At 44.9% G+C, this 13460-nt stretch overlaps 1 protein-coding gene across 1 annotated transcript; it reads left to right on the forward strand.

The window, feature by feature from the left end:
• LOC109205911 (cinnamoyl-CoA reductase-like SNL6) lies at positions 8879-10337 on the forward strand. Its single transcript, XM_019368676.1, has 3 exons — positions 8879-8987; positions 9189-9342; positions 9931-10337. The coding sequence occupies exons 2-3, from the start codon at positions 9249-9251 to the stop codon at positions 10242-10244; spliced, it is 408 nt and encodes a 135-aa protein (XP_019224221.1). The 5' UTR covers positions 8879-8987; positions 9189-9248; the 3' UTR covers positions 10245-10337.

Below are 13460 nucleotides of genomic sequence, written 5' to 3' on the forward strand. Positions count from 1 at the left end.
AGGGGCCGCCCAAACCACCTTCCCCTGTTCGGACCATTCAAATAATCATCGGAGGAGGCGGCGACGCATCTATCAACAACGTGAAACTCACCACCACCCACAAACTCAAGCGTTCAATCACCCACGAACGGTATGACGAACTCGAAGAAAGTATCATCTTCGATAAGTCAGATACCCAGGGTTTGGTCTTTCCTCACTATGACGCCCTTGTCATTACTTTACGTGTTTTTGATACTGATGTAAGACGTATTATGGTCGATGATGGAAGCGCCGCATGCATCATACATCCTCGAGTTCTCACCCAAATGAAGCTCGAGGACAAGATAGTGCCACGTTGCATCATACTAACAGGCTTTAACAATGCAGTTGAGTGGACATCTGGAGAGATCACACTGCCTGTCCTGGACGGCGGCGTCACCTTGGAGACCACATTCCACATCATGGACCAGGATACGACGTACAACGCCATCATAGGCCGACCATGGATACACGCCATAAAAGTTGTCCCCTCCAGTTTGTACCAAGTCATTAAATTTCCCACCCCCAGGGGAGTATTCTACATTCGGGGAGAGAAACGAATGGCCCGAGAATGCTACCGCATCGCCTAAGACTGCACATACACCCAACAGTTGAAAGGAAAGGCCGAGGAAGCATAGCAATTAACAAAGTCGGGGTCAGATGGCGATGAAAGGAAAGACGCCATCAGCGACCCTGAAATCAAAGAAGCCACGGGGTTAACCGTAGAGGAACTCGACCCCGTCCAATTAGACGACGACCACAACAAGAAAGATTTCATCGGCCATAAAATCCAAGATCCAGATAAATTTCACCAATTCTTAAAAAGTAATGTAGACCTATTTGCTTTTTTCCATGCAGACATGCCAGGTATCCCAAAGAAGATAGCAACTCACAAGTTGAACGTCGACCCATTTTACCCCCCCCCCCCCCCAGTAAGGAAAATTTGATGAAAGTTCAACTCTACAATAAACGACGCGGTTCGTGAGGAAGTCAAAAAATTGTTAGTGAACGGTTCTATCAGAGAATCGAAGTACCCTCAGTGAGTCGCCAATGTGGTCATGGTGAAAAATATAAACGGTAAGTGGAGGATGTGCGTACACTTCATGGATCTGGACAAAGCTTGCCCAAAAGACTCGTTCCCGCTTCCCCACATCGACCAACTCATCGACGCTACAGCCAGGCACGAACTACTGAGCTTCTTGGACGCCTACTCAGGCCACAACCAAATCCTCATGAAGGAGGAGGACCAGGAAAAAATCACCTTCATCACCCACCAGGGGACATACTGCTACAAGGTGATGCCGTTCGGGTAAAAAAATACGGGGACAACGTACTAGAGGCCAGTGACCAAAATGTTCAAAGATAAACTCGGCAAAACCATGGAAGTCTATATAGACGACATGTTGGTCAAGTAAAAAAGAAAGGAAGGCCATATCGACCACCTGAGGGAAGCCTTTGACATACTCAGAAGGTACGACATGAAATTAAACCCCAAAAAATGTGCTTTCGGCGTGACATCTGGAAAACTCCTCGGCTTCTTGGTATCACAACAAGGCATCGAGGTCAATATCGACCAAATTAAGGCCATAGCAGAAATCCCAGAAAATCTAACTAGCAAAAAGCAAGTGCAAAAGCTGACCGACCGGATAGCCGCCTTGTCAAGATTCATCTCGCGGTTCTCCGATAGGTGACAAATTTTTTTTTGGCGTACTCAAAAAGGATAACAGACTCCAATGGAATTTCGAGTGCGTCAACGCCTTAAAATAACTAAAGGCCTACTTATCTTCGCCACCATTGCTCGCTAAGGCAGAACCCGGAGAGCGCCTCCTTGTCTACCTGGCCGTGTCCGATGTCGCATTAAGTGCAGTCCTGGTATGAGAAAATAAAGGTATGCAATCTTTGATCTATTACATTAGCAAAACTTTGGTCGACGCTAAAACGAGGTACCCCCACCTCGAGAAGTTAGCTCTAGCCCTGGTCGTAGCTTCACGAAAGCTTAGACCTTATTTCCAGTGCCATCCCATCTCGGTGGACACGACTTTTCCTTTAAGGAGTATCCTGCACAAACCCAAATTGTCGGGAAGATTGGCCAAGTGGGCCATAGAGTTAAGCGAGCACGATATAACCTATCAGCCGCGAACAACAATGAAGTCGCAAGTTCTTGCCGAATTCGCCACCGACTTCAGTGCGAAGATAATGTCCGAAGTCGAAAGGGGAACCGCCAATACTTCCACCAAAGTATGCAACCAATGGGTTTTGTATACTGATGGCACTTCTAACGCATCAAGATCTGGACTGGGACTCGTACTCGAGGTCCCAACAGGTGAAATGGTTCGCCAGTCCATACGATGCCCTCATATGACTAACAACGAGGCCGAGTATGAGGCCATGATTACAGGGTTAAAGTTGGCACTCAAGTACGGAGCATGGCAAGTCATCCTTCGATGCGACTCGCAACTCATCGTCAACTAAGTCACAGGGACTTTCCAAGTTAAGGAGCAACGACAACAGAAATACCATGTCAAAATTTGCAAACTACTACCTGAGTTCAACGAATGCCAGCTCGACGAAATACCCCGAGCGTAGAACATCGAAGCGGATGGCCTCGCCAAATTAGCAGCGATCACCAAAAGCATAACCGGAGAGGGGGACGTGGTCACTCTCCTCCATTCATCAATAGATCAAATCGAGGTACGATCTATAAACCTGACTTGGGACTGGCGTAATCGTATTATCTCATACTTGCAGGACGGAGTGCTCCCACCCGACAAAAAAGAAGCCAAGAAGCTTCGATTGCAGGTGGCCAGGTACAACATTGTCAATAACGACTTGTACAAAAGAACATTTGGTGGTACCCTAGCAAAGTGCTTAGGACCAAATTAAACGTGGTGCGTCCTCGAAGAAGTACGCGAGGGCCACTGCGGAGCTCATACCGGCAATCGAGCTCTCGTCAGATACCTCATACGAGTAGGCTACTATTGGCCCACGATGAAAAAGGAGGTCGCCGACTTCGTCAAAAGGTGTGAGCAATGCCAAAAATACGCCCCCGTGATTCACCAAGCGTGTGAGCACCTTCATTTAGTCACCTCGCCCTAGCATTTCATCAAATGGGGAATGGACATCGTGGACCCCTCCCAGCGGGACGAGGTAATGTACGACTTCTTTTAGTTTTAACTGACTATTTCTCCAAGTGGGTAGAAGCAGGTGCATTCTCCCAAATACACGAGCAAGAAGTAATCACATTCATATGGAGAAACATCATATGCCGCTTCGGCATCCCTAAAGAAATCAGCTACGACAACGGTCCCTAATTCACTGGAAAAAAGACCGTCGAGTTCTTCGAATAATGGCACATCAAAAGAATACTCTCCACGCCATATCATCCTGCAGGCAACAGTCAGTCGGAATCCTCCAACAAAACAATATTGAACATCATGAAAAAGAAGCTTGAGAACGCCAAGGAACTATGGCCGAAACTACTGCCGGAAGTACTATGGGCATACTGCACTACGCCGAAAATGAGCACAGAAGAAACACCATATTCACTAGTCTATGGGACTGATGCAGTAATACCGCTCGAAGTCAGTGAACCAAGACTAAGGTATTCAAACGAGAGCGGGTCAAGAAATGATGAAAATAGAAGGCAAGACCTCGACGAAGCCGAAGAGCGGAGAGACATGGCCTACATAAGAATGATAGCTCAAAAACAATAGGCAGAGCGGTACTACAACAAAAAAGACAAGATCATGCCACTCAAAGTCAGGGACTACGTACTCAAAGCCAAAACACAAGCAAGCAAAGACCCACGAGAAGGGAAACTAGGAACTAATTGGGATGTCCCGTACAAAATCACTGCGGCGGTAAGCAAAGGGTCATTCCAACTAGAAACAATGGAGGGAAAACTACTACCAAACAATTGGAACGTCGCCCATCTCAAATACTTCAACTTCCAACGATAGACAACTCCCGAGTCGTACTCTTTTTTCCCTTACCTGAGTTTTGTCCCAATTGGGTTTTCTCAGGGAGGTTTTTAATGAGGCAACGAAGATAGCGTCTCGAAGTTAAGTATAAGTTCATCGCTCGACCTCTCAACTACTTTTCCAGGTCGACCAATGAAGGGACTAGAAAAATATGTAAACTTCTCCAATGAATGTATAAACAAAGAGAAATACGCAAACACACGAATTTTCATTTCTACCAAATTCATATTTACACCAAGCTAAGAGTCAACATTCGACCTCGTTCGAATCACTTAAGAGTCAACATTCGACCTTGCTCGAATCGACTCACATTCGACCTCGCTCGAATCGACTCACATTCGACCTCGTTCGAATTTATTAACATTCGACCTCGTTCGAATCACTTAAGAATCAACATTCGACCTTGCTCGAATTGACTCACATTCGACCTCGCTTGAATTTATTGATATTCGACCTCATTCGAATTTATTAGCATTCGACCTTGTTCGAATCACTTAAGATTCAACATCCGACCTTGCTCGAATCGACTCACATTCGACCTCGTTCGAATTACTTAGGAGTCAACATTCGACCTCGCTCGAATTTATTAACATTTGACCTCGTTCGAATCACTTAAGAGTCAACATTCGACCTCGCTCGAATTGACTCATATTCGACCTTGTTCGAATTTATTAACATTCAACCTCGTTCGAATAACTTAAGAGTCAACATTCGACCTTGCTCGAATCGACTCACATTCGACCTCGCTCGAATTTATTAACATTCGGCTCGTTCGAATCACTTAAGAGTCAACATTAGACCTCGCTCGAATCGACTAACGTTCGACCTCGCTCGAATTAATTGACATTCAACCTTGTTCGAATTTATTAACATTCGACCTCGTTCGAATCACTTAAGAGTCAACATTCGACTTCGCTCGAATCGATTCACTTTCGACCTCGCTAGAATTTATTAACATTCTACCTCGTCCGAACCACTTAAGAGTCAACATTCGACCTCACTCAAATCGAATCACATTCGTCCTTGCTGGAATTAACTGACATTCGACCTCGTTCGAATTAACTAAGAATCAACATTCGACCTCGTTCGAATTAACTAAGAATCAACATTCGACCTCGCTCGAATCGACTCACATTCGACTTCGTTCGAATTTATTAACATTCAATCTTGTTCAAATCAACTAGCATTCGACTTCACTCAAATTAATTAACATTCGACCTCGTTTGAATCAACTAAGTCAAGAACACTTACAAAGGAAAAACATTCGAAGAAAAGCAAAAAGAGCCAAGAACATACAGCAAAAGTTATAGTCATTCCATTCCAAAAAATAAAGTATCCTACAAAGGGCTAGAAAGACGCCCCACCAAAAAAAAAAGAGAAAGAAAAGAGCAAAAAACTGCGTACAAGAAAATCACACTACGTCATCTCTGTCTGCGCCATCGCCACCTTCACCGCCCGCGCCATTAGCATACTCATCATCATATCAAGCATCAGATACAAGCCCATCCAAGTACTCTTTATCACCGCCGGTCCCTGGTGTGGCGGGATCATAACCACAAGCAAGCCTGGCATCACGTGCCTTAACGCGAGCATCTTCGAAGTCAGCCTCAGGAACCTTCCCCACCATCATCAAGTTCCTATAAATGTCCTGCTTAGCCTCGGCATAAATCCATATCTCGTATAAATCACGAGGAACGTCGGGGAAAGTAGAAGCATGAGAGGAAGAAGGTCGAGCCAACAATCGTGCCTTCTTAGCCTCAAGAGCGGCAACTTGCTCATTTAGATTCGAGACATCTTTCTCAAGCCCACCAATGCGCTCATCAAGTCGTGCCTCCCTCAGCATGGCCATTTCTGCATCAGTTGCACATTCAGACCTGAGGACACGAATAGTGTCCTCTAATGCCGCAACCTTTGCTAGAGCTGCCACCCGGGCCTCCTCGGTCCCCTCCAACTCTGCCGCTTTCCCAGTCAACTCACCACTCAGGCTGGCAAATCTAATTGAGCTTTTCTCAAGCTTAGCACGCTGGGACGTCACCTGTGCTTGAAGGTCGGCGCACTCGGCCACGACCCCCTTGCTCACCCCGAGCTCATCACCCTTGTCCCTAAGTAACTCCTAGAGCTTCCTGCATCTGCCAATAGTTCGCACAAGCTCCTCATCTTTTTGATCCTACTCCTCTCTAAGGGATTGGAGGTTACCCCCTGCTCTAAACCATGCACGCATCTCACGGTACTTGACGGACGTACTTCGAAACCATCTTCTGAAAAACAACCTTCCGCCTCTCTTCTCGGCGGGAACTCTCGATCTCCAAAATGAAAGTCTAAAAAAAAGAGAATAAGAAGAAAATTAGTAAAGATAGAAAGAGGAAAAAGACGCAATTTGCAAAAATAATGAAAGAAACTCACCCTCAGAGCCATCCAGGATATGCCTAGTGATAGGTCGGAAACCCAGAGAGCCAAAAGGGTCCTGTTATTGGCGGCAGATCAAAGAGGGGCAAAGGAGGGGACCATGCTAACTGTATCCTCTAACAAATCGCAGTCCAAAGGGATTACGATCGAGCGAGAGGATCCATCCATTCTCACCTCTACCCAAGTAGCCCTTAGTCGAATATCCTCACTTCCTCAGGGTCAACATCAGAGCCGGATTCATAATCATCTACGATCACTCTCTTCGCCATCTCCTCAGTCGAAGAAGGAACGTTGGCCTGCCTTGACGATGACGGATCACTCCTCGGAATGATCACAGTTGCTTCTGGTCGCTCCCCTTATTTCACGGAGGTGATCTCCACATTCGAAGGAGGCACGGTTTCTACATCCAAGGTCGTACCGCCCCTCAGCTCGGCCGTGGTCAACTCACGTTCACCCCCCGACGGCTCCTCTTCGACCACTCTTCCATCAACATCTATCATTCGCCTTTTAAGTGGAGCCTCTTCGTCTTTGCCCTGGTCTGACTCATCGACCAAGTAAAACATTGTAGAAGCCGGAATCTCCGCTATCGAGGCAGCGGCTTGGCGGCTAGGACCATGCGAGGTCGGGGTACAAGGAGTAACATCGGTCCGAGCAGGCTGACTTACAGCCACAACGAGTATGGGCCCGATCGAAGTACCTGACTTGCAAAAAGCAGGCATAGGAGCCCTCACCCTCCTTGAAGCCCTCCGACCTACCAACGAAGAAAGTAAATAAGAAACATAAGGAAAGAAAGGATGATACAAAGGTCAAAATTACTAAGAACAAAGCAAGGTGACTCACCAGCCACAGGCCTTCGCCCAAACCTCTCATTAAATTGCGACCACTCATGAATCTCCACTGTGTGAGGTAAAATCTAACTCACCTAGTCGCGAATGTCGACAACTAGCGAAGGAGGGTCCCTCTCGTCTACAAAAGAAGTAAAGGAGAATGATCATATCGCCAAAAAGAAACAACAATCATTTGGGAGAAAACACTTACGAGCAAAGTTCCATTCCTTGGGGAATTCGCTGGGGTTCGATACCACGTGCTCCATCCTCACGTAGAAGAAATTGGCCCAAAAAATGGCGATTAGTTTTATCGTCCATCTTTACCACCAATCCTTTGGTCCCATGGTGGCGCAGGTGTATCGTCGTGCCCTATGAAAACTTGGGGCGAAGAGGTGAAGCAGATGGTGGAGAGAAACACCACGGTTGGCCAGCTCCGCGTACTTGATAAGCATAAGGAAAAGCTTGTATATGTACAGAAGAGCTGAGCCGGACACACACCGTAATAACGACAAAAATCCTCCGCCAAGGTAGGAAGAGGAAGTGTATAGCCGACAACGAACGGGTACGCGTAAAATGCACAGTTGTCTGGGCGATGTACCTGCACTACATCACTGCCAGCAGGGATAAGTTAGACGTGAGTCGGGATTCGCCATTTAGCCCTAAATGCAACGAGCACTGTCGTATCAATATCAGAAACGACAGGGTCAGGATCACCCTCGGGTAGGTTCTTGAAATCTGACCTGCCTTCCCTGAACGTGGAATTATCTCATCCACGGTGGGGAATTCTCGTCTTCTACCATGGCTGCTCCTTCTTCATGAGGAGGCATGTCCACAGCCAAAGCTACAGGATTAGAGGCTCCCTCGAGATTAGATGACGCACTAGCCACTTTTCTGATTAAGTATGAAAAGGAAATGCAAAAGTGAAAAAGATGACAATGGAGGAAAACGCTAAAGGGAGGAAGAAAACACATGTGCAGAAAATTTAAAGAAGAAGGAAAAGCTTGGGGTTTTAAAAGCTTAAGAAATGCAACAGCTCAAGTAAGAAATGCCCATCCCTATTTATAAGAATATGGGCACCCTAATCGAGAAAGCCCAACACCGCCTCATTAATTTCTAAACGGAAGAGGCGCGGGAAACGACGTAACGTATTGGGAACATGCGCCATAATGACGCATGATGAAATGACGTAATTTCAAACGGTCAAATGTGGCTCCTGAAGCACCACGTCATCACCTCGCCATAAAAGGGTCGCTCCTCGGCCAACGTGCTCAGATTTCTCAAAATTGCAACTGGCGAAGTCCACCCATCGAGTTCGTCCAAAGACAACCCCGACGGGCGGAAGGACTAACTGTTTGGGTCAAAATCTGATCAAGGGGACCTCGCCTGAAAGAGGGTAATCAAGAATCAATTAGGCCGAGGTCATGCTTAAGAAGTAACAATGGCGACCCTAGCAACTAAGGTCGAGGTCGAGCACTAAGATCGGCCAAAACGGCTAATTTAGCAATAAGATATTTTAAAGGAACATTCTGCAGAATATTCTCTGCACTTGTACTTTGAGTAGGTAAGGGATATGTCCCGTATAAGAAGGAAGAGAGAGAGAGAGAGAGAGAGAGAGAGAGAGAGAGAGAGAGAGAGAGAGAGAGAGTNATGCATTTTTACCTCCTCTCTACTTGCATGCATCTGGAAAGGCAATGACCTGCCAAACCTTATAGATGAGAGTTTTTGGAGCGATGAGACATTCTGCAGAGAAAACAAGGTACTTGTTACTATTTGTTAACCTTCATTCTTCATTTTGTCTAAAAATCAGAGGGAATACGAATAAAATTCAGACGTATACATTTAATAAGATCATACTCATTCTAAATCACTTATTCTATATTTGGGACTATATTCACTTATGCTAAGAAGAGCTCTTTTTTAATCTTCTCGATTATTAAATATTTTCATGGAAAAGCAGCTTTGGCTAGCATTGGCCAAGACCAGGGCAGAGAAAGCTGCTTGGGATAAAGCAAGGGAGATGAAGGTGAAACTTGTTACTTTATGTCCTGGACTTCTCATGGCACCATCTTTCCCAAATGCTCATCTTGAAACTTCTATTCCATACCTCAAAGGTAACAAATCAATCAAGACGAATCTATTACTTACATTTTACCAATTAAATTGGAGATTGGAATAAAGAAGTGATGATTGAATAAAAGAAAAACCACTAGTAAGAATATGGATGGAGTCTCGCTCAGTAAAGAGAGTTGTAGGATTCGTAAAACAGGAGAAGAGCCTTACTTTCAAATGACAACTGCTTCTTCCCATCACTTAGGTGTAAGACTCCAATCTCAAATTTTTTTTTTTAACTTGAAACACGAGTCACCATTTTATTGCCACTGTGCGCGGACTAGGCTTTACCTTCATATACATTTGGGAGCCTGTACTAGCACGATTCAAGATTTGTAAACATAACAGTTCCATTGCTACGAACAAACTGGTTGACCCCAAAATCAACTGGCAATAAAGCTAGGAGTTCAAGGTGGCTCGAACATGAGCATGCATGGTCTCCTCTTCTTGACTCGAAAAGAAGGCAATCTCGAATTAGTTATGGGTTGGGAACTCACTTTAATTAGCTGACCCCAAACTAATTATAGATGGAGGACGTAGTTGATTGATTGATTGATTCATTTACTAACTCGAACAAATGTAAATTATAGGAGGTCATTTCATGCTACGGCAAGGACTTTTAGCAACTGAAGATGTTAGTAAAGTGGCAGAAGCACATATTTATGCTTATGAAGATATGGACTATGGAGCCTATGGAAGATATATTTGCTTTGGAAAAATAATTGGAACAATGGAAAAAGCCATACAACTTGAAAATGGCTTGAATATGCATGGTCAGTTATCTGGGGATGAAAACCTTCTTTCAGTAGAAGTGGACAACGATGAAATTCCTCCCAGAATTACTAAGTCAAAGCTCAGTAGGTTACTATTCCGTGCGTCACAACGCCGTTCTTGCAAACGGTGATTAGAAAACCGTTACTGTAATTTATATCTCTCATTTTGCAACGGTTTTATGCGAATAGCTTAATCAATTTTGAATATAAATTGAGTTTCTGTATTTTCGTTTGCTCTCTGTTTGTAAAAAAAAAGGCATAATTACTGTTACGCGGCGCCTTCCTGAGATTCCTTGGAAGGGCGACGTAAGGCTAGGCAACTGATGTCAATGCAGTTGCTGTCCGCCAACTGAGGTCCCCTCCGTACGCTAGACGAGATAGTCAGTGCCGTACGGGAAAACCAATGTCAAGAGCAATTGAGAGAACAGAAATGAGAATTCAGAATGAAAGAAAGTTTGATTGCATTAATGAAAGCTATTACAGAAAAGCAACGTGGTGTCGAGGGGGAGAGACACCAGTACAGAGAATTGCTTGCTTGCTAGAAAGTTTTGATTGCTTGATCCCTCCTAATAGTACTTAAAAAAAATAATCCAAAGTTACAAGACTAGACTTGACTAAGCTAGAGAAACATAATGGAAGTACATGAAATAAAACTACTCTATATTTACAATGAAAATGACTTAGTTTTCTATAAGGCAGCAGCAGGTCCGTTGTCAGCAGCAGTGTCTTTGGCATCACGGTCTGCGCGCGCGGCGTTGTCGCTTGCGAGGGATATCGGTGGGGCAACAGAGGCACCTGCGCGCTTGTCACTTGGCGCGGCCAAGACCACGGGGCCGTCAGTGGCGCTAGGCATTGGGAGGTTTGCTAGGACGCCACGGGGCGCGCCCAAGGGGTCATGGGGCATGGCTGGAAAGCCGCCCATGACATTCTCCCCCACCTGAGTTGGCGACGTCCTCGGCGCCTTACTTGCAAAATAATCTTCAATGAGGCTCTTGTAGGCTTTGAGGTTTGTTCCCCTCTCCCAAGTATTCTCTTCTGCATCACAGCCCTGCCATTTCACCAAAAACTCTTGGTGATCTTTCCTTGAGGCATGAATCACTCTGTCATCAAGGATAGCTTCAACACGCCTTTTCCCGGTTGAATTGGGACCTCGAATACTGGGTATTGTGAGCTGGCTCCTTGAAGGATCCTCCGTGTCTTCCCGAAAAGGTTTCAGGAGACTGACATGGAAGACAGGATGAATTTTCCACCAAGCTGGGGTATCCAGCCGGTATGCAACCTTCCCAATACGCTTTTCAATGGACAAGGGTCCAATGTATTTTTGCAATAGGCGAGGGTCATGGACCCCTGCAAATAAGTACCGCTTTGGAATTTTGACCATCACTTTGTCTCCTACTTGATATTCAACAAAGCGACGATTCTGATCAGCATGCCTCTTCATCCGCTTTTGGGCTTTGACAAGATAGCTCCGCACTATCTCCAAATTCCGCCTCCACTCTTTTGAGAAGCTGGCAGCTCGAGGAGATTTAGCCATGTTTGGTGCATTCACAGTGTGTGGGAGTAGCGGTTGCTGTCCGGTAACAATTTCAAAAGCGCTTTTGTTGGTACTAGAGCTCTTTTGTGAATTGAAACACAGTTGAGCAGCATCCAGAAGCTTCACCCAATTCTTCTGCGATCCGGTTATAAAGTGGAGGAGATATTCCTCCAACATAAACCGCTCCGTCTGGCCATCAGATTGCGGATGAAAACTTGAGCTGTGACTCAATTTTGACCCAAGGCACTTGAAGAGTTGGGTCCAAAAGTTGCTAGTGAAGCGTGAGTCGCGGTCACTAACAATGTCTTTGGGCAGGCCCCAATATTTGACGACATGAGAGAAGAAGGTCCCCTCCGTACGCTAGACGAGATTGTCAGTGCCGTACGGGAAAACCAATGTCAAGAGCAATTGAGAGAACAGAAATGAGAATTCAGAATGAAAGAAAGCTTGATTGCATTAATGAAAGCTATTACAGTAAAGCAACGCGGTGTCGAGGGGGAGAGACACCAGTGCAGAGAATTGCTTGCTTGCTAGAAAGTTTTGATTGCTTGATCCCCCTAATAGTACTTAAAAAAAATAATCCAAAGTTACAAGACTAGACTTGACTAAGCTAGAGAAACATAATGGAAGTACATGAAATAAAATTACTCTATATTTACAATGAAAATGACTTAGTTTTCTATAAGGCAGCAGCAGGTCCGTTGTCAGTAGCAGTGTCTTTGGCATCATGGTCTGCGCGCGCGGCGTTGTTTGCGCGCGGCGTTGTTTGCGCGCGCGGCGCTGTTGGCTTCTGCCCGCGGCTTGGCGCCCGCGAGGGATATCGGTGGGACGACAGAGGCACCTGCGCGCTTGTCACTTGGCGCGGCCAAGACCACGGGGCCGTCCGTGGCGCTAGGCATTGGGAGGTTTGCTAGGACGCCACGGAGCGCGCCCAAGGAGTCATGGGGCATGGCTGGAAAGCTGCCCATGACATTACTCATCTCTGACGTTAAAATGGCTTTCTTAGTTTTTGGGTTATTTATAGCTATATCACATAGAGAGGTGAAGCAAAAATTGAGATGGCATTACTTATCGGATAATTGAACCCACATAAAATTGGCTCAAAACGAAGTTCTAAAACAAGGGAAAGCTGTTAGAAAATGAGAGATGACCATAACCTTAAATTAAAAGGTTAAAATTCATGCACTTCTCAAACAAAGATTATTAAGATATAAAATTGTCCATATTAAAAGAAATAAATGATGAAATATTATCATTTGGGAGTAGAGGAGATACTAGGGCTACAACAATTTAACAATCTGAAGGCGGGGGAAGTGCAGAAAATTTTCATTTAACATGTTGGCACGTCCCTGTTTAGGGCAATCTGGTCTAAACAATTTCAATTGACGCACTTAAAATCTTAATAATTTATCACTTTTGTCTTATTCTCTTTTATTTATAGTTAGCTAACAATAATTAAACTCTTTTTGTCACTCCATATACGAGTCCGAAACCAAAATGTTGCTATTTTGGACTCAAAACACATAAATAGGTGTAAAAAGAAAAGGTAACAAAAATATATATAGCGCCAGAAATAGTGGCGCTATATATAAACGGTAACAGCACCGTTAATATATAGCGCTACTATTTCTGGCGTTATACACTGACAGTGACATAGCGCCAGAAAGAGTGGCGTTATATCCTTTTTTCCTTGACCAGTACAATAATTCAAAATAAAGGCGCCAACTTATTTGGTCGCTATATATGTAAAAAAAAAACCTAACCGGCTCCCACTTTCTATATAAGAGTTAGAATCGCATAGAATAGCATTCAA

Source organism: Nicotiana attenuata, chromosome 2, assembly GCF_001879085.1.
Source record: "Nicotiana attenuata strain UT chromosome 2, NIATTr2, whole genome shotgun sequence".
Taxonomy (NCBI): Eukaryota; Viridiplantae; Streptophyta; class Magnoliopsida; order Solanales; family Solanaceae; genus Nicotiana; species Nicotiana attenuata.